The sequence below is a fragment of the Dipodomys spectabilis genome, unplaced genomic scaffold, assembly GCF_019054845.1.
Source record: "Dipodomys spectabilis isolate Male_0828 unplaced genomic scaffold, ASM1905484v1 ptg000069l, whole genome shotgun sequence".
In the NCBI taxonomy this organism is placed as follows: domain Eukaryota; kingdom Metazoa; phylum Chordata; class Mammalia; order Rodentia; family Heteromyidae; genus Dipodomys; species Dipodomys spectabilis.
In genome coordinates, this window is record NW_024870746.1 from 21042255 (window position 1) to 21069821 (window position 27567).

General features: G+C 42.7%; 3 protein-coding genes across 5 annotated transcripts in view; 1 reads left to right on the forward strand and 2 right to left on the reverse strand.

The window, feature by feature from the left end:
• The window catches only part of Traf3ip3 (TRAF3 interacting protein 3), a 28606-nt gene extending 16610 nt beyond the window's left edge, over nucleotides 1-11996 (reverse strand). The window contains exons 1-8 of one of the 3 annotated variants that reach the window (XM_042682062.1): nucleotides 11772-11996; nucleotides 11039-11083; nucleotides 7521-7936; nucleotides 4668-4815; nucleotides 4482-4545; nucleotides 3883-3907; nucleotides 3586-3615; nucleotides 3394-3489 (exon numbers count right to left, since the gene is read on the reverse strand). In XM_042682062.1, coding sequence (XP_042537996.1) covers nucleotides 3394-3489; nucleotides 3586-3615; nucleotides 3883-3907; nucleotides 4482-4545; nucleotides 4668-4815; nucleotides 7521-7877 — 720 coding nt within the window. In that variant the 5' untranslated portion in view covers nucleotides 7878-7936; nucleotides 11039-11083; nucleotides 11772-11996. Of the gene's footprint in view, nucleotides 1-3393; nucleotides 3490-3585; nucleotides 3616-3882; nucleotides 3908-4481; nucleotides 4546-4667; nucleotides 4816-7520; nucleotides 7937-9342; nucleotides 9419-11038; nucleotides 11084-11771 lie in introns of those variants that run through there. The other 2 variants (XM_042682061.1, XM_042682060.1) reach the window with 2 other exon arrangements.
• Nucleotides 5033-27567, forward strand: part of Lamb3 (laminin subunit beta 3) — a 140415-nt gene continuing 117880 nt past the window's right edge. The window contains exons 1-3 of the mRNA XM_042682059.1: nucleotides 5033-5132; nucleotides 20960-21070; nucleotides 22889-22970. The gene's annotated coding sequence lies outside the window, so the exon portion shown is untranslated. The remainder of the gene's footprint in view (nucleotides 5133-20959; nucleotides 21071-22888; nucleotides 22971-27567) is intronic.
• The window catches only part of Hsd11b1 (hydroxysteroid 11-beta dehydrogenase 1), a 47964-nt gene continuing 43845 nt past the window's right edge, over nucleotides 23449-27567 (reverse strand). Inside the window, exons 6-7 of the mRNA XM_042682063.1 lie at nucleotides 26011-26154; nucleotides 23449-24085 (exon numbers count right to left, since the gene is read on the reverse strand). Coding sequence (XP_042537997.1) covers nucleotides 23868-24085; nucleotides 26011-26154 — 362 coding nt within the window. The 3' untranslated portion in view covers nucleotides 23449-23867. The remainder of the gene's footprint in view (nucleotides 24086-26010; nucleotides 26155-27567) is intronic.

Consider the following 27567-nt stretch of genomic DNA (forward strand, 5'->3'; position numbering starts at 1 on the left):
AAGACTTTTCTGCCTGGGCTGGCTTTAAACTGTGATCGTCAGGTCTCAGCTTTCTGAGTAGCTAGGATTACAGGTATGAGCCATGGGTACCCAGCTTAAGTTGGTTCCTTTTAACATCCTTTCTCCTTTTACGCATCATCACTCTACTTCTGTACTGTTTGAAAAGCTGCTCATCTTTTAGGACTTAGCAGCTATGATCTCTTGCTAGTGGAATTTTCTCTATCCTACCTTAGGCAGAAATATTCTCCCTTCCCTGTATCACATTATATACCCCGCTGTCATAATTTTTTTTTTTGTCAGTGTGGGACTTGAACTCAGGGTCGGGGTGCTGTCCCTGAGCTCTTTTGCTCAAGGCTAGTGTTTTACCACTTTGAGCCACAGTGCCATTACTGGTTTCCTGGTTTTTAATTGGAGATAAGAGTCTCATGAACTGTCCAGCCTGGTCTGGCTTTGAACTTTGATCCTTATATCTCAGCTTTCTGAGTAGCTAGGGGTAAGTCACCAGGGCCTGGCTACCACTGTCATAAATTGTATCATCCTCTCTTCTTCTTTAAGAGCAAAGACTCTACTTTTGAAACACAGGGTCCAGCAGCAAGTTGGAACTTATCAAATGTCTCTTGGACAAATGAGTGAGATGATCTTAATTTAGTTCAGCACCGGAAACCACCTGGTATGTGCTGCTGTCAGCTCCAGGCTCCCACTCTGCCAATGTGAATGACTTCCTCTCACGCCAGGTTCAGTGACTGATGTGAGGGGGACATGCCGAGTTAGAGACGTCTCCTAAATATCACTGCACACTTCTTGGCTCTGTTTCCTACCGTCTTCTTTTTCTCTGTCTAAGCACAAGCCCTCTTCCTGGTGGGACATGTTGTTTATGGGGGCTGCCAGGTTTCACGCCGTGTCTTACTATATTGTATCAGTAGTAGCATCATCCTGCTTGTAACTCTGAACATACCAGTTTCACTATGGGGGTCTGATGATTCCTTGAGAATCCTTGAGGCCCATTTACGTGATCTGCAAGGTCTAAATGTCTTTGTGACCAAAATTTCTTCACAGACATCAAAAGAATGTATTGCAAGAAATTGAACCTACATGCAAATCGGAGAATTTAGCAGTCTTTTGTTCATCTAGATATTAATTGAAAAAAAAGTAAAACAGTGCTACTCACTTGATGCATTTTCAAAATGAAGTTGTTTTTCATTAAAATATAATTTAGCTCCAGGCATTGTGGCACAAACCTGTGATCCAAGCTACTTGGCAGAGGTAGGCTCTTGAGATCAAGGCTAGTCTAGGCAAAGGTAGTGAGACTCTATCTCAAAAGCAAAATAAAAATACAAGAGATATCTGGGCACCAGTGGCTCATGCCTGTAATCCTAGTTACTCAGAAGGCTGAGATCAGAGGATCATGGTTCATGGTTCAAAGCCAGCTAGGATAGGAAGTCTGTGAGACTCATATCCATTAACTACCAGAAAACCAGAAGTGGCACTATGATTCCAGGTGGTAGAGTGTTAGCTTTGAATAAAAAAGCTTAGGGGCAGGGGCTGGGAAGGTGGCTTAGCGGTAGAGTGCTTGCCTAACATGAATGAGGCCCTGGATTAGATTCCTCAGTACCACATAAACAGAAAAGGCCGGAAGTGGCACTGTGGCTCAAGTGGTAGCACACTAGCCTTAAGCTGAAGAGCTCAGGGACAGTGCCCAGGCCTAGAATTCAAGCCCCATGACCACTACCACCACCAACAACAAAAAAGCTTAGGGGCAGTGCCCTGGCCCTGAGTTCAAGCCCCATGATTGACAAAAAAAAAAAAAGAAAGAGAAAAGAGATGGGGTATAGCTCAAGTGGAAGAAGTTTGCTAAGCCCTAGGTTCAATCCCCAGTACTGGGGAAAAAAAGTATTTTATATTAGTATATCATAATTTATGACTACTACTAGTAGTAGTAATTCGTTTTTGTGATGGTCCTGGGGCTTGAACTCAGGGCCTGGGCACTGTCTCTGAGCTTTTTCGTTCAATACTAGTGCTTGAGCCACAGTTCCACTTCTGGTGTTTTTAGTTCTTAACTGGTGATAAGAATCTCATGGATTTTACTGCTCAAGCTGTCTTCAATCTGTGACTTTCAGATCTAGCCTCTTGAGTAGCTAGGATTATAGGCATGAGCCGCCAGTGCCCTGCCTTATTCTTGTTATTTCAAAATTAATAAATATGTCTACATTTCTGTAATTATTAAGAGGAAAGTTCTAATATGATAAATATAAAAAGCTTGTTGGAATTTCAATAATCAAGAAAATAGTACAAAAGGTCCTAGACAGGATTAAAAATAAAGATGTAGAACCACTCTATTGGATAATATCTCACCTCTAGCTGTTGCCTGCTTTTTATTTCCTGCCTACGTTATTATTTCTGCTTCTACATTTGCCTGGCAAATGCTTCCATAACTATAGACATTCCTTTGGCTATCATCTTATGACTCATTCATTCCATATTTTGGTGTATTATGTTCTGAAAACATATATTTCTCTTATCTTTGTATTGCTTAGGCGTCTGTCTCCTTTACAAAACTGTGAACTTTCTAAATGCAGGAGTCCTGCCTAAACAATCTCATTATTTCCAGTCCAACCCAAATGCTTTGTAGGAAGAACATGATTTATGAATATGTGTAGAAAGAATATATTAAAATCAGAGTCCTGATCTTTCAGAGTTCCAGTTCTTTCACTAACTAGCTATGAAACTTTGGGCAAGTTACTTGGCCTCTTTGAGACTCGATTTCTCCATGGGAAAAATGAGGTGAGACTAGATGATATCTCAGGTCCTTTCCCACTCAGCCTCATGTCTGGGCTGAGAAGTGGGGACCAAATGGATGAATATTGGCATGAATCCCATGGACACTGACCAGGAGCTCCCTTTTCAGAAATTAAAAAATGGGCCTTATGCCACTTTTGGTTCTGGGTCTTCCTTTGTGGGTAGCAGTACCCTTACTGTGACCCATCTGACCTTTAGGTCTACACATCATCCTCATATCTCTTGCTTCATCCTAACACACTTTTTTTTTTGGCCAGTCCTGAGACTTGAACTCATGGCCTGGGCACTGCCCCTGAGCTTTTTTGCTCAAGGCTAGCATTCTACCACATGAGCCACAGCTCCACTTCTGGCTTTCTCAGTACTTTAGTGGAGATAAGAATCTCATGGACTTTACTGCCTGGGCTAGCTTTGAACTATGATCCTCAGAATTTAGCCTCCTGAGTAGCTAGGATTATAGGCATGAGCCACGGGCACTCAGCTTCTAGTACGCTATTCAGTTGTAAGACAATCTTTTTTCTTGCTAGACGGTATGTGAAGAAAAATGAGATGGGTACATACAGAAGTACATTAACTTTGTCCAAAGATTTTATCACTTACCTTCCAAGAGCTGTCAGAAGCCTGAATCAGGGTAGACAGCAAGTCTTGGAGAACCACCATTTTCTGTTTTAGGACTAGTTCCCTTTGTAGGGCCTCCTGAGGTACAAAATGCAGGAGGATAAGATTAATCTGAGGAGAGGGATGAGGCATGTGGAGGGATAAGACAATTGTAGGGGTTGCCAGGCCACTTACTTTGAGGTACTCTGAAAGCTGGATGATTTCCTAGAAAGAGAGAGAAAAGCAGCATTCAGAAAAACTCAGTCTCCTGAAATACTCGAACATAGAACTAGAGTCTTAGCTGGCTTGTGGGTAATAGCCCTCTTTGCCTTGAGTCTGACATGGTGCCCCTAGGCCTGCATCTTTACCCAACATCCTATGGTAATCCAGGAAGATGTCCCTCCATCCCAGCCTGAGTATATTAGGGAATAACAGAATGTCAGGGCTTGGATGCCATCTGACCCAGCTTTTTCCAAGTAAGGATTTTCTTACCTTATCCAGAACTGCAACTCCATAACTGGGAAGAGAAAAACAGAAAAAAACAAAAACATGACACTGGGCCAAAAAAAATCAAGCAAGTTAGGAAGCAATTGCTGCAGGGATCCCTTCTGGAGAGCAAATAGGATGGTGAAAAGCCTTCTCTTTGTCAGTTAAAGTGGATGTGGATATTCACTGTGTTCTCCTTCCATGTACCAGATCAAGACATTGAAGTAAAAGATTAAAAAAGATTAATGGGCTCAGTGCTGGTTGCTCACATGTGTAATCCTAGCTACTCAGGGTAGAGATCTGAGGATTGTAGTTGTAAGCCAGCCTGGGCAAAAAAAAAAATCTGTGAGATTCTCATCTCCAATAAACTATTTAGAAAAAGCAGGAAGTGACACAGTGCTTAAGTGGTGTAGTGCTAGCCTTGAGCAAAAGAAGCTAAGGAACAGCACTCAGGCCCTGAGTTCAAGTCCCAAGACCGGCATGCGTGCGCATGTGTGCATACACATGTGTGTGTACACACACACACACACACACACACACACACACACAAAGAGAAAGGGATGAGATATGTGAAGGCTAGAGGCAGAAACATGAAGAGAACTCACTTGGTTTGCTGACTGGCATCATTCTTAATTGTTGATGGTGTTTTTTCTGCCTTTGTCTGAGTGCCTGAGAGATAGAGGATAAGGTGATTCAGAAGTGGGGAGGGACAGGGACTTTCCACTGCGGATGAGCTGGGCTAGTAGGCAGAGTTCTCCACAAGCCCCAGAGGGAGGGAGCTCTGCTCTTACCCCGGTGGTGTCTGTGTGGCTTCTTGGTGGGGGAGGCTTGCTGTAGAAAGGTCCCTGTCTGTGAGGAGTGATGAGTGGCCAGGTCCCCCTGGATGCTTGTGGAAGGATGATGCTGAATTGGCAACACTTGAAGGCTGGCTCCTGTCACCTTGAAAAGCAAGTGAGAGATGCTGGGAAAAAAAATTCACTTAGAAGATTCCCGATGATTGTTTGAAGAGGAACCAGTGGTCATGTCGGTTGAACTTCCAATTCTCAATGTGATGGGATTAAGAGGCAGAGCTTTTGAGAAATAACTATGTCAGAGGGTGAAGCCCTCTGAATGAGATTCACGCCCTTGTCAGAAGACTCATGAGAGAGCCTGCTTGTCTTCCTTGCCTGCTTCCCACACTGGGTGAATACAGTGTGCATGCAAGGAAGGGTCCCACCAGACTTCAGATCTGCTGGAAACTTCTGGATTCCAGAATTGTGAGAAATAACTTTGTGTTCTTTTTCTTTTTTTCTTTTCTTTTTTTTTTTTTTTTTGCCAGTTCTGGCACTTGAACTCAGGTCCTGGGCACTGTACCTGAGCTTCTTTTGGTCAAGGCTAGCACTCTACCACTTGTGCCACAGTGCCACTTCCAGCCTTTTCTGTTTATGTGGTACTGAAGAATTGAACCCAGGGCTTCATGCATGCTAGGTGAGCACTCTATCACTAAGCCACCTTCCCAGCCCAACTTTGTGTTCTTTAAGCTACCCTGTGATATGGAAATGTGTTATAGTAATCCAAATGGTCTAAGATTATTTCCATCCCAGAAAAACAACGTAGTCCACTCAAGTCTTCAAAGTCACAGACTTCCCTTTGCTCTTGTACTTTCTGGCTCTAGATGGTGGGATGGTTCTCCTCAGGTAAAGCGGAAGCTGGGCTCAAATCTTGCTATCCTCTCTGGCAGCAGCCAGTGTGGTGATAAGGAAAGAGAACTGGTCTGAGTTGGGAATGAACGGTCTGGGTTCAGATCTTGCCTTTTTGGTCTCAGTTCCCTGTCAGTGCAGTGAGGATGGACAGCTGCTTCCTTTTCCCTTTTCCAAAGCTGCAGAATCACTGAGGTTTTGTGTGAGGAGAAAGTAAAGTAGGGAGTTATGACGAGGGCGCAGGAGTGTGTGTGTGTGTGGGGGGGTGTCGCAATTGAGTGTGCTTTTTATATTTATTTTTGAACAAATTCAAAAAGTCTATGTTGGTTACGTACCACTAAGCAGCTAACTGATTTCTGTAGAGTCAGTCATGTGGGTCACGGAACCTTAAATAATTAATAGGTAGAAGTGGAATTCTTTTTTTTTTTTAGGGTCCAGTCGTGGGGCCTGAACTCTGGGCCTACGCGCTGTCCCTCAGCTCTTCAGCTCAAGGCTAGCACTCTACCACTTGAGCCACAGCGCCACTTCCGGCTTTTTTCTTTTTGCTTATGTGGTGCTGAGGAATCGAACTCAGGGCCTCAGGCATGCAAGGCAAGCGCTCTACCACTGAGCCACCTTCCCAGCCCCAGAAGTGGAATTCTTAATTATGTGTTTTGTTGTTTTTCTCGATTCTCCCACCAACCCCACACCTAAAAATACTCAGGAACTTTTCTTACCTTAGAAAGTAGACAGTTGTTTCTCTTTTACAATTAGGATTTAGGATACTTTCTCTGAACAGTACTTTCTGTTGTGTATAACAAATCCATGGCTTTGTGGCTAGGTAAGGCACCATGCTAGGCACTTCTAAGGAATACAGTGGGCTCATTCCTCCCACTAGTACAGAACATTGAGACACAGGAGATTTGCTGGCTGAGGTCGTCTTACATATCCTGCTTTTTGCCAATGCTGTTCTTTCCTGGACCATACTAGTGTGTCCTGTGAGTTACACAGACTTAGAGGATTCATGATCTCACAGGCCCTCAGAGAGCAGAGGTGGCCTGGAGAAGCCAGGGAAGGCTTCCTGGACCAGACAGTGTAATGGAGATGGAATGGTTCAAGAAAAAGAGAAGATGAGTAGGTTGCTATAGCCTTACAGAAGAAGTGTGTGTGTGTGTATATGTGTCTATGTTGAAGGGGCCATCAAAATGACTAGGCTGTAAATACTTGATGGATGAGGGCTGAATGAATACTGTAAGATAGGTAGATGGTAGTATAGATGGCTGAAATTTGGACCAATTCTAGACATACAATGAGATTGGTTTTGTAATTATTTTTTCTCTCCTACAAGTTAAGGACAAATCAAAAAGTGCTAAACAAAGAAAACCATCACAACTTCCTCTGAATGAGCAAGTGGCTAGAATCTGTAGAATCACTATGATTCCACAGATGTTTCACAGATGCCTTTAAGGATCTGTATCTGGTTATTAACTTCTGTGGCTTGTTATTAACTTCTGGGCACTATGGCAGATTACCATAGCACAGTAATATGTGCTATAAGATGGATATGCTAATATATTAGCATATGTAATATGCTAGTATTATAACATGTTATAAGCTAATATGCATAACATTAGCACATTAATATATGCAAACATAGTAATGATATATTAATATATGGCTGTACAAGAAGGGACTTTTTTTTGTTGGTCATGGGGCTTGAACTCTGGGTTTAGGTGCTGTCCCTGAGCTCTTCAGCTCAAGGCGAGCGCTCTACCACTTGAGCTATAGCACCACTTCCAGTTTTCTGCTGGTTTATTAGAGATAAGAATCTCTCAGACTTTCCTGCCTGGGTTGGCCCTGAGTAGCTAGGATTACAGATGTGAGCCCGGCAAGAAGGGACTTTTTAAGTCACTTGGTAGTGACCCATCCACCCCCGTGGTGCTCCCTCTACCCCCACTGCGTGGTATGTCTCTGAGTATGACCCACCTGCTGTCCAGAAGCTGAGATTTTGTTGACACAGAACAATAGTTCCTTGAGGGCATTTGTCTGGCCTGTCCCTCTGCCTGGCCTCCTGGAGGGACCTTGCTCCCTGGCCTGGAGATGCCACGCCTGGCCTTTTTCCTCCACCTCCAAGTTCCTTCTCCTGAAGAACTGCTGTTGTCGGGCTCTCTGGAGCTGCTCTCGGTGCTGGGTCCTCAGCGCTTTCCCCAGCTGGCGGCAAGTGGTCACGTTGGGGCGGCAGCGCCGGCTCTCTCGGGTCTCCTGACGCCGCTCACACTTGGCTTCATAGCTCTCAGCCCACCGGGCCAAGCCAGGGGAGGGCCTGGGGTCTGGGCTGATCATGATCACCTCCCCAGCACCTGTTGCGTTTGGCTTCCAGTTCCTCGAATAGCTGCTTGGATCTGCCAGATGCCAAGAGGGAGGAGTCGTAAGTTGAGCAGAAAAATGACCATCTCCCCAGAGCAGGGGGCAGAAATAGCATGGGTTGCAAACCCAAGAACACCCATGATGTGGCGGCATCAAACTGGGAGCCAGGACTCCTGGGTTCAATCCTTAATGAAGTAACAAAATCCAATAAAAGCAAATTCCTGCTTTACTCCAGTCTCTGTCTCCACTCTATAAAGAAGCAGTCTCTCTTGCTGCCACTTGTTCCATGGCTTAACAACTAGCCCTGTCTTTAAGTCAGAGGGACATGAGAAATAATTGATAAAGCCCATCATGAAGTTGAGTGCTGGTGGCTTACACCTGTGATTCTAGCTCCTCAGGAGACTGAGATTTGAGAATCACAGTTTGAATCCAGCCCAGGAAAAAAGTCCATGAGTCTATCTAATCAGCCAAATTCTGGACTAGAGGTATGGCTCAAGTAGGAAAGCACTAGTTGTGAGCAAGAGCTTGAGGCCCTGAGTTTAGGCCCTGATAGTAGTGTGTATGTGTATACACATGCCCCCCCAATGACTCATAATGAACATATTGCCATTTGAAGGACATGTATTTGTTCCATGTCAAGACTTATAGAGAAATAATTAGATTGCCACCACATCATTCCTGATACCCCCCTCCTGTCCCAGTTGAAGAGGGAAAGTTAGCATCTTTTCTTCTCTTTTAGACCAGGTTGTTAATACAACAGTTGTGTCATACTTCTCAAGATTTGGATGGAGGGTCTTTCAGGAAAGACCCTTTCTGGAGACGACTAGGCTTGTGACCAGCATCCAGTGCTCCCTTCTTGCTCCTTTCACAGCGACCAGTTTATGGGTCTAGACTGGCATAGTTGAGGAGAAAAACCTACTCTAATCCCCTCATTCATGGTGTTCTGATATTGGTACCTTCCATGGCACATACTTCATGCTTAATACTAGACTCTGACTCTTAGCTGCTGATGGAGCCAAACCCATATTGTCTGAGTATCTCCACATGCCCATTGCTGGTCCAAACCCATCTCAGAGTATCTGGATTAATGGCTTTCAGAGAAAAGGATTCTATTCTAGTTTTTGTTGCTTTTTTAAAATATCATCTCCCTATCAGGGTTAAGTCTGGTGCCGTGTCTTCTTTCCTTAGTCCAGACACAGATTGTGTCATCTACACCAGCAAGCGCATGGTTTATATTCAGTAAGTCTCCTACAATCAAAAGAAACACAACAGACAAGAAAAGATAGTAACCAAAAACCCCCAAGGAACAAAACAAGGCTCTGTGGAGAGGCCATCCTTCAAGTCCTACTATATTGCCTTACCTGATGTCCATTAACATTCCAACCCTAAACCTCCCCCTCCCCCATTCTGTGCCTTTCTCTTTCCTACTCTTTACACCTACCTTCTCCCACCATTCTCTGGTAGTTTTGCGGAGTTGGACTTGGAGGAGCAGGATCCTGAGCATCGGAAATCCTGGGCCCTGCCTCCTCTGCACACTGGAGTGAGACCAGGGACTGATGGAAGAAGAGGTACACCCCCTCACAGCTGCTGCCTCTTCTCTCTGACCCATGACCTCACTGCCCACTCAGCTTAGTTCCTGGGTAGGTAGAGGAGGATAGCTCAGACTCATCAATCAGCAGGCATTTGTTATCTTGGCCCCTCAGGTATATTTATAGGTTAAACGGATTCCACTGGTAACGGCCTTTCTGCCCCCTTGCTTGGACCTTTGCTGCCCATCCAGGCTCAGTCTAATTCTGTGCAGGATTCTTGCGCCCTCCTCACAGCTCTCATTGTAGAGGATGTGGGTGGCAATCTCACACCCTAGACGGGCCTCGGGCGGACATTCAGATGTCTGACAGTTGAGGGTTGGAGAGGCTCACTCTGTGTTGGGTAATGCTGACCCCTGAAGAACGGTGAGATGGTCAGGGTTTGTCCTCCAAATCCCATTTCTGAATGGCTCTTGCCTTTCTGTAGACTTTTCGTCTCACTCCCACTCCCTGAAGGATGCCTAGGCTTCCCACCTGTCACTTTCTTTATTTAAAAACTTAGAAAAGGATTAGAGAGACCCATTCATATCGAGTTATAAATGATTCAGGATTATGGTGCAGGCCTGTGCCCTACCTCCTCTGGACCAGGAGTTCTAGAACCAACACTTGTGGCACTTCTAGGCCATAAACCCCTGGCTATTCTGCCATTGATGAAGAAGGAGAACCCTGGCCCTGGGGACAGACGCTGTGGATTCACATCCTGGTTCTATCACTAGGAAGTTATTGGGACAAGCTATTAAATACCTCTAAGCCTCACCATTCTCATTTATAACATGGAGCTAAAGCCTATCTTGAAAAAATACCTACCCTATGTCTAGCACGTGGCACACGTGTGCATTTTATAATAAATATAAGGTATTATTATCCTGATGGTAGTGTTGGATACCTAAGACTTGGTGTTATAAGATAAAATCTCCAAGCTAAATGGGTACTCCTAGGACCAAGAATGCTTGTTTCTTCTTTTGATTCCCCTAACTGCTCCCTTTCTTTGAAGGGGAACATTGTTTTCCAAATAGAGGCCATGTAGCTCCAGCTTGAAATCACTTTTACTGCTCCAGTTTCTCTGACCTCTGGCTTTGGGCTTCAAGGAGAAAGGATTTCTCTGTAGTCTTGACACAATCACCATTTTAATGTGGCCAAGCAGAAAGGCAGAGAAGAGGGGAGAGTGAAAAATTGGCATCTAGTGTGTCCACATCACACTGTTAAAGTGTGTGGCGTGAAATCCCTCTCTGTTTGGCTGTGGTTGACTACCAGCCTTATAGTGAAACCAATCCCCTTCCCCAATGCTGAGAGTCCTTCTACCTTCTGGCTGTGAAGAGGAAAAGGCTGTGGAGCGGAAGACAGGCCGGAGATAAGGTATCTTGGAGCTCTCCACCTACACAGCCACTAAATGTGGCTGCTCTTGGGGCCAGACATCAAGTTGTAGAAATGGTCCCTGGGAGAAAGGCAAGTCCCCAGATCCTTTGCCCCGTACACCAGTTAGGATTTGGTGTGGCACTGCTGAGTGGAACCACACCAGCCTTCTGAGTTATCTTGACCATATTTACTCACTTAGAATGAAGAAGCCCTGTGAGATGTCTGGTGGACAGGGATAGGCTGTAGAAAAAAAAAAAAAAAGGAACTGATCCTTGTGAGGTTCAGAGAGCGGTCATGAAGACACTGCCCAGGTTTCTGGCATTTTTGGGTACCCCTGGGCAAAATGCCAGGGCCCAGTTGAAGCTCAGAGGAATATGTGGTGGAAAGCTTTCCTTACTGCCACAGGGAGAGACCAAGCTACTGCTTCTCACCTGACAGTGGCTTGTCGCTCACTGTTTGTGTCAGTCTGTAGACTTGCCACTTCCTGGCAGTGCAACAGAGATTGATAGATGGCTTCCTGCAGGTGTCTGTCCTTCCTAGTTTGAGCTCTTACGATCTGCCCCTAAACTCGCAAAAGGCGGGTTTTCACGAAGGGGATTGCTACCTTGAAGAGAACCATGAACAGGCATTTAATTCATGTTCCTGCCACCAAGTAGCCTGAAACCTAAGTCATTGGCCTCACCTCAAACCTAATCTAATGGATGGAGTAGAGGAGTGATGGGAGCTGTTTCTCAGTGCCTGGCAAGCACCTCAGGAATCCCACATTGGATGTTTCCTTGGTTACCCAAACCTCAACACTCTTGATCTTCGACATCTAGTCCTACGCTTCCTCCTGTACCCCAGGAAAACTTGAATAGCACAGCTCCTTCTGACCCACACCAAAGTCAAAGGTGCCAAACCCGGACACAAGACATCCTCTGTCAGTTACCTCCAGGTCGCAGGCTCTATTCTTGGCAGCTCAGAAAAGCATTCCGATCCCTGGGAAGGTCTTGGCTCTCATCTGAGGTGGAGCACAGATGTGGCTGGGTGAAGCACTCAGTCCAGGGCTCTGGGCCCCTTCTTGGTACTGTCTTTCTTTTTGCAAAGCAGCCTTGCTGAAACAGGAAGCAGACAAAAGCCACAGTGCTCACAAACCCCAGTTCCTCTCTTTTGCTCTCTGCAGATCGGAGTGGGCCCCTGAACAATGGGGCCTCCAAGGGCTGGGCTGAGGAGCTCCTCCCATCAGAGGGCACCCCAGTCACCCTTTCTTCTACTACCAATTGGTCTGAGCCTTCTGACAGTCTCAAGGCAAGATCCACTTCTAGATTTAGACAAGGATGGGCCTTTGGGTCAGACTCAAACCTTGCAGCTTCTATGAGAAGAAAAAAAATGCATTTTTGATAGGAAGACATAAAAGACATTCTCAGTGTCTTTTTCACATGTATCAGTTAGTTTTCTGTGTAAGGATTTTCCCGATCCTTTAGTCACCTCTTCCGGATTCTGATGTTTGGAAGGATTTCTGCTCTTCTGAAGTACCCTGTGTCTTTTGTGGACTTCTAGGCCAAGGGACAGTTCTGGGTTTGGAGATAGAGGGAAGAAGAGTAGACAGAATCTTGCCAAAAGTTATTCTAGTCCATTAAATAAGGAAATTTGGGGGGGAAATGAAAGGGAATTTATTTGTCTGTATTAAAAAGAAATGCTTACAAATGTTCTAGTTGGGAGGTTCTCCCAAAATTCAAAGTAAGCGTGCAAATCGTTGTCCCATTCGTACAGCTCAGTGAGCAGCTTTGTAACTGTAATCAACCTTGTCGGGACGAATTTCTTGGCATGGTGGCTGGATAATTGATGCAGCTTCTATGAATTCTAAGGTTTGACACATTTGATGCAGGTAATGAGACTTTCAAGTAGCCGTGTCATGTTTGTGAGTGTGTGGGGAGTGATACAATCCTGTTCACTGCTGCTACTTCCTCTGTTCTCTAAGGAGGAAAACAAGGCAAGGAATAGGCAGAGAAAATAGGTAGCGTGAAGCACTAGAATCTGAGATGAAAGACATTCCCTTGGGGTAGTCCACAACTCTGAATGTAGGACTTGGCCCATGAAAGTAAGCACGAATAGAGGGTGAGTGGGTTTAATGTAGACAAATACCATGAGTTTTTTCTTTTTGGTTAGTCCTGAGGCTTGAATGCTGGGCCTGGGTGCTGTTTCTGAGCTCCTTATGCTCAAGGCTAGCACTTTACCACTTGAGCCACAGTACAACTTCTGTCTTTTTCTGTGATTTAATTGGAGATAAGAGTCTCACAGAATTTCCTGCCCCAGCTGGCTTCATCAGATTTTAGCCTCCTCAGTAGCTAGGGTTATAGGCATGAGCCACTGGTGCCAAGCAGTAACAATTTTTTAAAACTTTTTTTTTGGTAGTCCTAGGGTTTGAACTCAGGGCTGCATGCTTGCTAGACTGGTGCTTTACCTCTTAAGCCTCACCTCTAGTCCTGATTTTTGCTGGTTGGAGATAGATTCTATCAAACTCTTCTCATGTGGCTGGTCTTGAGTTACAGGCATGAGCCATTGGTACCCAACCAAATTAGAGAATTTTATTGGCATAGAAGAACGAGAGGGTTCTGGGAGTCTAGGACACTAAGGCAGAGGGGAGGACAGGAGATTGCAATAGGAATTTCTTCAGACCACTGATTTAGACTCCACCAAAGTCCAAAAGAAGTATGTACAAAGATCAATATCTCTTTTCATTTTGAGCACTCACTGAGATACCATGTGCACTTTACATGGGTTGCAGGTACACTTTACATGCACCTCAGGTCACAGCAAGGGCTGTTTATCTATAACGTCTCCCACTCCTGCCTAGAGCTGAGAACTGAACTCAGGGCCTTGTACTTGTTAGGCAAGTGCTCTTGGAGTGAGCTAAATTCCCAGTCCTGCAAGGACTGTTTTACATCAGAGCTTGAACTCTTACCCCTGAGCTCTGAGAATTAACAATTAATGAGCTTGTCATAATCTATTTGTCAGTTTATTTTGAGACAGAAAGACACATGCACAAAACCCTACGAATGGAGACTATAATCTTACTTTCAAACGTCCACAAAGCATTACAAAATGAATCATACTAACCAAAAACAAGCCTCAAAAAATGAACTTCTACCCGGCACTGGTGGCTCATGCCTATAATCCTAGCTACTCAGGAGGCTGAGATCTGAAGATCGTGGCTTAAAGCCAGCCTGGGCAGGAAAGGCTGTGAAACTCCTATGTCCAATAAACTACCAGAAAACCAGAAGTAGCATTGTGGCTCAAGTTGTAAAGCACTCGTCTTGAGCAGAAGAGCTGAGGGACAGTGCCCAGGCCCAGAGTTCAAACTCCATGACTGACAAAAAAAAAAAAAAAAAAGCCAACTTCTAAGAAAGTTTATATATTTACAAGAAGATTCTCTGGGCATAGTATAACAAAATTGAACTATAGAAGTTGGAAGCAATAAGCATTTTAATCTCGTAGAATTTTTGCCTGTTTTAATCTTAAAATATACAGGTTACCAATCTAGTACTAAGAATTTATTCACATTAAAAAAAACAAGAATTATTAGTACAGTGCCAGTAGCTCATGCCTGTAATCCTAGCTACTCAAGAGGCTGAGTTCTGAGGATCATGATCCAAAGCCAGTGTGGGCAGGAAAGTTTATGATATTCTTATTTCCAATTAACCACACACACACCCAAAAGCTGGAAATTGAGCTATGTCTCAAGTAGTAGAGCTCTAGTATTGAGCCAAAAAGATGAGGGACAGTGTCCAGGTCCTGAGTTAAAGCCCCAGGATCAACACACAAAAAAAATCCCAAAACAACAACAAAAAAAGAATTTATTGACATGGTAGCATATAACTGTAATCCCAACACTTGGGAGCTGAGGCAGGAGAGTAATGAGTTTAAATTAAGCCTGGACTATTTTTTTTTTTTTTTTTCCGGTTGTGGGGCCTGAACTCTGGGCCTGGGCGCTGTACCTCAGCTCTTCAGCTCAAGGCTAGCGCTCTACCACTTGAGCCACAGCGCCACTTCCGGCTTTTTTCTTTTTGCTTATGTGGTGCTGAGGAATCGAACCCAGGGCCTCCGGCATGCAAGGCAAGTGCTCTACCACTGAGCCACCTTCCCAACCCAAGCCTGGACTATTTTTTTATCAAGACCCTGTCTCAAAAAAAATGAATAAAAATCATGGAAAATAGTTATAATTGAAACATTAAGATAAATATCAGTGAAGTACAGCTAATGTACAGCCCAAGTTTATGGCTATAATAATTTTTATTAGATAAATAAGGAAGATTAAAAATTATTTATCCAAGTGTTTTCAAGTAAACTTCTAAAACGTGGTCAGAAAGAAACTAGAAATTTAAAAAAATAAAAGAAGAAAATCATTTAATAAATTAGAATCCTGAGTGGACTGATAAATAAATTCAGAAGCTTTTTCTTGCATATCTTTTTTTGGAGGGGAAAAGTATCAATACCAATAAAAATAATATAAGAGCAGCTATAAAAATTCAGAAATATTACATGGGAAGTAGCCATAGTAGAGTAAAAATTAAAGTCATTTGAGTCATTCATATAACTATGATCTTGAAAATGCAGATAAAGTAGATTAAGAAAACTCTAATTGCCAAATTAAACTCAAGTAGAGATATACAGTCTCACCACCAGCTGGCCTCTGTCTGAAGGTCCCTGTCCTCTACATCTCTATATGGAATATAAGGGGAGGTTTTAATCAGGCTAGTTATGTCTCCATGCTGGGTCTTGAACTCAAGGCCTCTAACTTTTTTTTTTTTTTTTTTTGATCCTTAAGACTGACATTCTCCACTTCTGGGTTTTGTTCTGATTTTTTGGTGGACTGTTAGAAATATGTCTCATGTTCTGACTTTGAACCTCAATCCTTAGATCTCAGCTTCTTGAGTAGCTAGGATTACAGGCATGAACCACTGGCTATCAGCTAAGCTTTTGCTTAGATATTTTTTTGCTTAAGGCTGGTGCTCTACCCCTTGAGCAACACCTCATTTATGGATTTGTGATATTTAGTTGGAAATGGGTCTCTTGGATTGTCTTCCAAAGCCTTAAACCATGGTCCTTAGATCTTAGCCTCTTGTAGCTAGGATTATGTGTGAGTCACCTGTGCCAGGCTTGAGCTGCTTTTGAGTGAGGCACTGGACATCAACTGGCTAGCAATCTGTGTTTTGCTTTACCTTTTCCAGGTTCACTGGAAACATTGATTCCCTTGTTGGTGGCCATATCCCAGAACTTCACCTGGATGGATGTGTGGCTCTTATGAAAATGTTAATACAAGATAAACAACATTTTGTTTATAGCCTTGTTTCTTTACAGTAACCTGCATGTGTTATAATGGAGTACTAAAAAGAATCTCAAGTATGAAAGGAAACCATTTAAACTGCTGGGAACCTGACTTTTTCTAAGAGACAACACTAAGAAATTAAAGGTCCTCTATTATGGGGGCCTTTACGCTTTGGTACTTATAACCTTGCTTCTTTTTCTATTCTATTGGGTGAGTCTCTGCTTATCTTTTGGAAAATGGTAATCCTCCTAAAGGGGTTGTTGACTTAGAATCCTGCCCACTTAACACTCCCAACAGTTCTTTAAGTCCAAGCTCTACTTTCTAGAATAATGCCACAGACCCTCTTCATTATGTGGTGGCCTTGGCACTCTGCTATAGATGGTATTACATCATTGCTGCTATTAGGAAGTAATGGAACCTTTGAGAGATGGAACCTTGTGGGAGGAAGTTAGATCACTGGGGATGTGCACTTGAAAGGCACATGTCCAATGAGACCCAGCCTCTTCACCTTTCTCTCTTTTTCACTTCCTGATTATGAAGGGAATGTTTTATTTTTTTCTGCCATTCTGTGCCTTGCCACACATTCAAAAACAAGGAGGCCAAAGGATAATGGATTGAAACCTTCAAAACTTGAGAAAAAAATCAACCCTTTTCTCTTATAAGATGATTACCTCAGGTAGTTGTTATAGTCACAGAAATCTAGAAAACTAGCACAGATACATCCTAAATTTTTTACAGAACAGCTCGTTATAGGCAGACTTAAGTCTGTTCACATTCAAGTTCATTGGACTCTGTCTTATAAGCGGCCAGCTGGTAACTGTTTAATCAAATGTCCACACAAACAATTCAAGGACAAAAATATTCTTTCTCAGAAGTGATGTAGTTCAAAATCATCAGAATTGTTTAATCAAATGTCCACACAAACAATTCAGGGACAAATATTTATTCTCAGAAGAGATATAGTCTAAAATCATCAGAAGGACGATGACTATTTTCATAACTCCTTCATTTCCATAGCAGGCCAGTGTAATCGGTCCTTTTCATGTCTTCATTTTGCATTGTTATTGTTGGTAGAGGGCCTGTAAGAGATGTTCAATATTAACAAGAACTTTACATAGATACTGTTAAAGTTGTCAGAATTAAAATCTTAGGACCTAATAATAAGAACAGTGGCAATATAGACTAATGAACACCACACATACGTGCATAGAAGAACTATTCACAAAGACTCCTAGTATTGCCTCAAAAAACCTTCAAGTTTTTAATTCACAAATTTCTTTCTTTAGTGGTTGGAATAGTTTGAGATGTTTTTCTTCCTGTAAGTTTTCTTGTATTTTCTGCAATGCCAATGCATTAACAATTGTAAAATATGAATGATTTTGATTGAAAAAGTAAAGGAAATAAAAAACCAACAGAAGTAAAAACAAGATGTTATGGTGCAAAGAGCAATGGTTAGAATTCAGTACAATAACATTTCTCTCTCTCTCTCTTTTATTTGAAATAGAAAGTGTTTTGTTCTCCTGTTCTGTTTCTATTAAAACGGTTCTTATTATGAGGCCGCATGAGTCTTTTATTTCATAAACATTAAATATGTCATACATGCAGAGAACTACAGTTAATATAAGGATGCAATCTTAAGTAATATACAGTAGTACTTTCACATAATTACACATAGACACAGGTGATAATATTAAAGGTAAACTTAAAATATGATAAATTCTAGTAATAGGCAAATAAAAATTATGGATGCAAGGGATAGGAGGGTATGTGTGTTTCATCAATTCCAACCTTGAGAGCTCTGGGTAGGGGAGAGAGAATAATATTTTCTTGCAGGAGGTAATGGTTGGGGTGTTTTGAAGATCGTGTAGGAGCTGGGGGTATGGTGGCACATGGCTGTAATTCTAGCACTTGGAAGCCTGAGGCAGGAGGATTGCAATTTGAAGGACAGCCTGGAGTATATAGTGAGCCTCTGTCTCACTAAATGAGTAAGGAGACAAATACAGAGTAGGCAGTGAGAACGTGAAGAGCACTGTGAGTGCTGGAGATGGCGGGAGCAGAGGCATGGTGGGGATGCAGAGTATCTTCAGAAGTCCAACAGTTTGGTGTCTTCGGGGAGTGAAATGGAAAGCAGCTCCTCAGGTCAGATGGCTGGAGAGGTAGCCAGGGTCCTTTAACATGGAAGAGTTCTGGGTTTCTATGAAGTATCATTAGTCAAGAAAAGCTTAGAATATAAGCTAACCTCTATTCAGAAACCAAGAAGCTACCCTGATTTCCTGCTGTCTTGTTATTTCTTTCCCCTTGAGGTGTGAAGCACCTGTCTTTGAGAGTGATCACTAGCTGTTGCTGTTGAGCATGTCTAGCATGCCCCAGTTAGACTGCTGGAGCAGGGCAGAGTCCCAGATGTAGTGCCTCCTCTATGTCTAGTTCTTGGGCCAGAGTGTGAATGACTCACTTGGAGGCTCACAGGTGTGGAGGTGTTGGTAGCTCTGGAATTGATCCTCCCCCTACATTCAACCAGCAGCAGGTGCTGCCGTCCCTGAGAGCAAGTAGGGAGGGCGATGAGAGGAAGTGTGGTTAAGTCTTTGCTCTTGGGTCATGATGGGCTGCGTAACTTTTGGGTTCATTTTGTTACCTGGAGTTCAGGGTGCATCAGGACGGTCCAAGGACAACGGAGCCCTGAAACACGTCACTCCTATGGTCTCTTATTAGCCTGTCAGTGACTTGGCACAAAAGACACATGAGCACTGCAATTTCTTTTGGCCTCTGGGCCTCAGCCCAGATGGCTATGGGGCTTTTGGACCTGTCCCTAGTTTCCACCCTCTGCTTCCAGGTTATGCAACGTATCTGTGGGTTCTCCTATGTGAACAGCTGTTGCCTATCTAACACTTCGTTTTCTTTTTAGAATGTATTCATATTTGAGATCTATATATGTATAGCATTCTATAGTATTACTTTATCTGTTTACTATATATTATACTATACTATAGTATAGTTGTAATCATAAGTTATAATGTTTATATATAGGATTACTATAGTTAAATTAATATAGCCATTATTTCACATAGTTTTGGGTGTGTGTGTGTGTGTGTGTGTGTGTGTGTGTGTGTGTGTGTGTGTGTGTGCGTGTGTTTAAAGGACCTGAAATCTCCCTTAGCAAAACTTCTAGTATACAACAATTAACTAATATCTTCCTGTTGTTAAAGGTATTAAAGTGACGCTATTTTGGCATAATGACTATTTAAGTTCAAGGCACTAAAAAAACAGCAGAGACATCACATCCCAGAGCTTTTTCTTCTTTTTCTTCTTCTTTTTTTTTTTTTTTTTTTGGGTCCGGTCATGGGGCCTGAACTCTGGGCCTGGGCGCTGTCCCTCAGCTCTTCAGCTCAAGGCTAGCGCTCTTCCTCTTGAGCCACAGCACCACTTCTGGCATTTTTCTTTTTGCTTATGTGGTGCTGAGGAATCGAACCCAGAGCCTCAGGCATGCAAGGCAAGCACTCTACCACTGAGCCACCTTCCCAGCCCCCCAGAGCTTTTTCTTAAAAGCAAAAGCTTCACTTCCCAAGTGAAAGCCATCCTTCCTGCACTAACATATAAGCCAACATTCTTCCCTTCAGGGACAGAAAATTGAGGCTGTACAAAACAACCTTGTTAAATAACCCTTCTCCGTCTAGTCACTTCTCTGTTCAGTTAAATACCTAGGCCCAAACCCTTCTTTCATCGCTTCTTACTATTCTTCGTCTTAATTCAATATTTAAGTAACTTAACTCTAGCTGCCTTTTCAAGTTATTATTTTCTTGAAGGCTCTTGTTCCATGCAAAAATGTATCAGGTACTAAAACTGCTTTTGTTGAAAAGTATACTGCTTACTTGGGCCCATGAAATAACTAAAAGCAGGAGAAACACCTACAAGCCTGCCTCCATTTTCATGTCTGTGTTATTTGTTCTAAGCCACTTTGGAATCAAGGAGGATGGAACTGACAACATCTTTACCAGGAAGGATGGAGAAAGGAATGGTAGGACCTCCTCTGCATACTCTTCCTGTGGGGGCAACAAAGACTGGTTAATCTTGACCAGAGTGCTCCCCTCGGGTGAGAACAGTGATAACTTCTCCAGAACCCTTGCTAGAACCAGGACTGAGACGATGCTCAGCCCAGCCATACGGTGACTTGTGACTGATTATTTTGTCTATTTAAAACTAAAGCTATTTCCCACACACCTCCTGGTTCAGTGGCCAGCAGAGACCATTAAGATTACAGCCCCATAGCAGGAAACACTTGTTTATTTGTTGTAACTCAGTGGCAGACAGTGCCTGCCAGTGCTGTAGCCCCACTGTTGGACACTGCAGCCTTCTTAGGTTCTTGTCTCAGGGATTCGATGAAGTATCGGGCTGTTGCCTTCTTCCTCATGTATCCTCTTTTGCTATTTTCCCTGTCCCTCTTATCCCATCTTCCCCAGGTGGCTGTGTGTGTGCGTGTGTGTGTGTGTGTGTGTGTGTGTGTGTGTGTGTGTGTGTGTGTGTGTGTGTGTGTGTGTGTGTGTGTGTGTGTGTTCCAGTGGCGGAGTCTAGGAGTTTTTATATACACTGGCTGGTGGTCCCTATAATAATTACATATCTTGAAAAGTATACTTTATTGATTGGCCCCCACATCATTCTGATTGGTTGTTCATTCCTAATCAGATTCCTTTTGCATATCTTCTCCCCAAGGTCATGGGAAGGTTATGGAACTAGTTGGGGCTGGGGAGGGAGTGAAACAAGATGTTCTGAAACAATTGTCTTCTTTAATTTTTGCATCTGTTTTTGGCTTGTAGGCCAAGATGCTGTCCAGGAATCCTGGGTCCTAACTAATTTACTCTCTCGAGTCCACATGTGGTGTGAAGAGACATCCTGGATACATTTCTTTGAGCTCTTGATAAAGTGAGGTAGGAAAGATAGTTGCATGTAAGTGGTTCTTGTCCAAGGGCAAGACTGATGAAATCGGAGGTTGGCTCAGCTGTTGTAACCCCTGAGAGTTGGGGGAGAAGATTAGGAACTGAGCGAGGGCCCTGAAGAGGACTTCCCTAAGAAGACTGTCAAATAACTTGAAAAATTATATATTTATGATCTTTAAATAGTTGCACAAAGGGGTTACCATTCAATAAATATTTATTTATTTATTTTTCTGATCCTAGAGCTTAAACTCAGGGCCTAGGCACTGTCCCTAAGCCCCTTTGTACTTTCAGCTAGTGCTCTACCACTTGAGCCACAGAGCCACTTCTGGCTTGTCCTGAGTAGTTTATTAGAGATAAGAGTTTCAAAGGGACTTTCCTGCCCTGGCTGTTTTTGAACTCAAATCTCAGCCTCCTCAGTAGCTAGGATTACAAGTATAAGCCACCAGTGCCCAGCTCAACAAATCAGTTTTACATACAGTGAGTATTCCAATAACTTGTCCATAAGATCAAACCAAGGGTCTCACTTACCCAAATGAGGGGATACCACCCTGATAGAGTCCCTTAGCTTCTCAGAGTGGGGTGTCTAGACTAAGGCGGGCTCCAGTGAGGTGCTCCAAGAGGACAGGTAAAGGTTTGTGATACAACAGGTTGAGATTGGTGAGGACAGTGCCAAATAGCCTTCAGAGTAGCAATCATTTGATGCTATCTTTTGAAAACTTGAGCATTTTAAACCAGACCTGCAACATTTATCTTCCTGGACCAGACTTTGTTGGAATAGTAAAGCTAGACTGATAAAGGCAATGGAATTTTAATGTCATGTTAATGAAGATAATGAGATCTGTGGGTGTAGATGGTTTCAGTTCTCAGACCTACTTTTGGAGATCTCCTCTTCAGATTCTGGGGAAAACGTTCAGTTAGAAAGAAGTTTTCACCTGTTTCCAAACAAATTTTAAGTTCATTTTTAATATTTTCTCCTCCCTTTAGAAAATCAGTCTCTGTGCTCTGTCTCCCAAAGTGAAGGGGGAATTTCATTTCTTCTAAAGATTGCAAATGCTAATCTGATCGGTTAGAAACTAAGGCACCTATAAGACCACATTTAACTTGTGTGCATACCTGTGTACTGTGAGCTAGTTGCCTCTTACCCTTTGCCTCTCCCTTCCCTCTTTCTTTTTTTCTTTCTTTTCTTTTTTGTTTGTTTGCTTCAGGACTGTGTCTGGATATGCAGCCAAAGCTAGCATCAAACCTCAGTCTTCTAAGTGCTGGGATTATTATATCTGTGTACCACCATACTTGGCTGAAGAACTTCTTTCTAAGAAAATTCCATCCATATTAACGTTCTTAGATCTAGTTCCTTGTACATGTGGCCAGCAGTTCAACCAGCTCTGATGTAATCTGCTGCCCAGGCATTTGAGGTGGTAAAAGGAGATTTCCCCAGGCTTCCACATTCCAGCATCACTCACCTATGTTTGGGAGTGTTGAGTTCATGCTGGACCTGTAAATAAACACACACTCCATGGCTTCTTCCAGTATACTTTCCACCCTTTGCTGTCATGCTTGGTACTGGGAGAAGCTGACTTATATGGTCTGCTCTTTTGCCATCTTCCTCCTAAGAGAATGAGAAACACTGGCCAATATCAGAGGGAGAGAAAGGATTCAGGCTGGGGTATTTCTGTTTCCAGTTCCCTCCTTCATGTTCCTTGGTGGGCTGACTATAGCTCTTAACCAAGTTTGCTCCTGCCATATGGCACTCTGCAAATAGGCTTCTCTGCTCTGAGTTCTCCTTACAGTTCTATCTTCTTGTGTCGACAGGTCTCTGGGTAGAAGGAGCTGCAACTAGTCTTGAGATGCTGCACTACTACTGGTGATTTCTACAAGCTTTGCTCACACTTTTGTAAGTAGTTTCCTTTTTTTTGTTTTAAATTAAACTCTACAAAAATGATCCAATATGAGAGATCCAACATCTCTTTCCTGTTGGGTCCTGACCAATGGAGGGCTCTGCTAGGTTGTTAGTAATAACAGGTGTTTTGCTTCTCAGTTGACTGTAGTCATGTGATGACTAGCAAGTGTTGTATATGTATTTGTTGAATGGAGACTAAATTAGTAGTGGGATCTGAACTCCAATCTGTTTGCTCCAAACTTTGAATGAACAGTTGAGCATTCCTACATAAAATTAAGTGTTGGATAGACTCAGATTTCTATGGACTGCCACTTCCTTGAGTTGCCATAATGACTGATGTTCAGACATTCCCATTTCCCAAGGAGCAATATACAGTAACATACAGAGCAATGGTGAGGATACAATGCCCATCAAATGAAGATTGAGGTGATTTCTTCAACTTGGAAATGAAAAGTCCAGACCACAAATTGTGAAATGACCATCGAAAAACTTTATTTGAATAGCTTATGATTTTTACATGATCAATAGCAAATGAACTCAAATGATACCTATCAGTTTTGAATTTATAAAGTTGAAATGATCTTTATTAAAACTAATATTGTCTTAAGCATCATCACATGACACACAAGGAGTAAATCTGATAGAACTACTTTGTCATTATATCTATGGTCATTCACAATTTTGCAATCTCAGGTGGCAGAGTGGTGCATAGGTTTTATAATTACATTTCCACTGTGCAGATTGTTAGAGGAACGCCTTCTAATTGTGATGTGTGTCTCCAGGGATATCCTAGCTATCCCCCTGAAGGATGTTTTTCATGGAGAGAATTCAGAGAAATATGGGGTAGAACAGCTGCAAAGTCCCTTACCTTGCTGAGCCTAAAGGGAGTTCCTAGTTTTTTATAAACTTTTCCATATTATAGTTCTTTCGTGAGAAAAACTCCAAGATTTTCCTCCCTGGATTGCCAAGAAGGAATATGGTCCAGCGTGACTTGTCATAGTATAGTTCATCTTGACGTAGAGCTGCCCCTTTGATGATCTCCAGTGCACACTCTTCCTTTGGAGCTGGGTTTAAATTCATTACCCCAGCGATTGCTTCCATAGCTGTGTCTGTAGATGACAAAGAAAGAGTGGTATTATCTAAGACCAGTGGATATCTAAGACTATATGATGGAAGACCTACAGATCTACTCACAGGTTGGTAGTTAGGGACTACTTGTTAATGCTTGACCCTCATAAGCTGTGTAGGTAATACATAGGAAACTGGACCAAAGAGAAGGTTGGTACTAACAAAGGCATGCCTTCCGGGATGGAGATTTGGGGGAAGAGTTAGAGGTTTCTAACTGGGAGTTCTGAATCATGATTTTCTCTTGAATGTTTTATTTTTATTTTTTTTGGGTCCAGTTGTGGAGTCTGAACTCTGGGCCTGGGCGCTGTCCCTCAGCTCTTCAGTTCAAGGCTAGCACTCTACCACTTGAGCCACAGCACCACTTCCGGCTTTTTTTCTTTCTGCTTATGTGGTGCTGAGGAATCGAACCCAGGGCCTCAGGCATGCAAGGCAAGCGCTCTACCACTGAGCCACCTTCCCAGCCCTCTTGAGTGTTTTAGTTGGGATGGGAGATGAATATGAGGGGAATGAAGAAAAAGGATAGAATCACGTGATGACTCATCAGCTAATGGGAACTGTCCATGGGCAAACAACCAGTATATATGATAATGACTTACTGACTTGTAAAAACACAGGCAGAACTCAGCCTTTTGCTTCCTTCCCAACCGTCACCACTTCTACTAAGAAGGCAGCTCTACCATCTCCTTTACTCACCTTCCAGGTTTTCATGTCCTTCTTGCACAGAATCCTTTCCTTTTCCTCTCTGCTGTTTCACTGAGCCACAGTCCATCTCATTCTGTAACTAATACTCATTATTCCTTAAAGAAAATGTCTTATAGCACTTGCTGTAAGTTTGGGGAAGACTTGAATTTGGACTTAAGAGAGGATTTATAAAAGTTGAACAAAGTGTGTCCTTGCATGGCCTAACTTTTCTCCCCTGATGCCATGTCATGCATTAGTACTTAGTACTAATTCCTCATATATTGTTTTTCTTCAATGTATGAGAGTTCTTCACTCTCTTTTTTTCCTTTCTCACTTACGGCCTTGACACTTTTGAAGAGTAGAGATCAAGAATCAGTCATCTTGAGCCGGGTACTGGTGGCTCACGCCTGTAATCCTAGCTACTCAGGAGGCTGAGATCTGAGGATTGTGGCTCAATCCTGAACTCAGGACCTGGGTGCTGTCCCTAAGCTTTTTTTTTACTATTTGAACCACAGCACCACTTCTGGCTTTCTCTAGGTAGTTTATTGGAAAGAAGAGTCTCATGGACTTTTCTACCTGGGCTGGCTTCAAACCGTGATCCTCAGATCTCATCCTCCTGAGTAGCTAGGATTACGAGCATGAGCCACTGGTGCCTAGCTGTTTTAGTTATTTTTGAGATAGGGGTTGGCACTTATGCCTGGTTTTCTCTGGACTATCATCTTCCGGGTTATACTTCTCATATACCTAGTATGACAGTTGTGTGGCACCGTGGCCGGATATTGATTAGGATGAAGAGATCTTGCCCAGGGTAGTCTCAAAACACAGTCTTCCTAAGCTTTGACTCCAGAGTAGTGAGTTTGAAGGTGTGATCCGCCATGCCCAGGGTGCTCATTTTATATGAGACCAGTTTATTTATTTTTGTTTTAGCAAGTTGTGTTTTTCTTTGTGCATCGTATCAGAGGGTGAATGGATCAGTGCCTTACTCCTATTGATATAGAAAAGCAGTGGCCATTGAGAGTCCACAAGAACATAAGATGTCCATCTGATAGTATCTGGTGTGGTATTTATAGCCTTCACCAATGACAAGTGCTTTATTAAATGAGAGTGCTAGTGTGTTCTCCCACTGCTTCTTAGAACTTGTGAGTCAGTATCCCATTTTACGTACAATGCTAAGTAAGACACACAGTCTGATTTCCAGCCATTTATTCTAGTATTTTAACCTTACCTGTGTCTATGAGGCCAAGGACACAGAGAGTGATGGACACATTGACCTTCAGAAGTGAGTGTTCTGTCCTAATAGAAGAGAAGAATCCGTCCAGAGCAAACTTGCTTGCAGAGTAGGCAGCAATCAGAGGATGAGAGATTTTCCCTAAAACGAGAGATTATAGAGATTGGTTAAGGCTGAGGACGTAGCTCAGTGACAGAGTACAACACTTGCCTAGCATGTTCACGAGATCCTGCATTTGAACCTCAGCACAGCAAAACAAAGAAAGAACGGGTCAGTCATCATGGTACAGAGGGGTCACTGTTTCATAAGTCAAGAAAAGAGTACATTTCTTGTTGGACTGTGTCACCTCTCCCTTCTTTCTCCGTTCCTCCCTCCCTTCCCCACCTACAAGGTATATAATTCATTTTCAACTTAGTATCTACTGAGTACCACTGCTTCTTTTGTTCACCCTTTGTCCCTCCATTTCTTTGTCCCTTTATCCCCCTCCCCTCAAAGACAGATGCATGAACAAACAAGACAAAGAGAGAAAAAATACCGCTTGTTCCCTGGAGTTGTGATTTTTTTTTTTTTTAAATGAGCAGTTAACTTAAGTCTTACTGTCCCTTGACATAGGTACTGCTGGTACCTATCAATAAGTATCTATTCAGTTATCAGAACTATAACTTGGCTCCTTGGTGTTGGCACTGCCCAGGACCAGTTCAGTTTTTTTTAGGAGGCAATTTTCTCATGAAAATCACACACCTGTGCCCCCAATACTTGGGAGGCAGAGGCAGGGGATCAGGAGTTGGAGATTAGCCCTGCCTACCTGCAACTTGGGTTATACAGTGAGACCCTTTTTCAAAGAAAGAAAGAAAATGCTCATCTCTCCAAGATTTTCTTGCTTTAGTTGGTCATGTGTTATAGTTCTGGCCAATGAGCAAATCTAACAGGAAAGACAATGATTTCCTGATTGAAAAAAAAAAAGGGATGGATCTGAGCGTCATGCAGCTTTTATATTATATCCTTTCTCCCCCTTTTTCCTAAATGAACTTACATGCAATGCTTAGAATCATAGAAGAGCTGGAGCAAAAGCTTAATATTGAGGTTAATGAAACAAAATGTGGAATGAGCTTAGATTCTTGAAAAAAATCCCAAGACCACCAAATCAGCCCTGGTTTTATCTACTATATGTGGGGTTTAAATATGACAGAATGCAACTTTCTACTGACAGAAAAATAATTGAACTAGAGCAAGAAGACAATATATAAACACATTTATTACACCCTTCTTAATGTATGATTATTCGAACAGAATAGTAAAACAAGATATGCAGGCACAGAATGCTTTATAAAATGTAAAATTTCTATATGTCAAACAATTACTGTAATAACACCACTATAAAGACAAAGGACAAATAATAAGCCAGACTGACCAGTTTATTAGACAGACAAAAGCTTGCTATTCTGAATCCTTTATTTTAACAAAACCTTTTATAAATAAAAAATACAAATCCATAATTTTAGGTAACTATTCCAACTTCCTCCTAGATGATGAGATGTGGGTTGGGATAGCTCA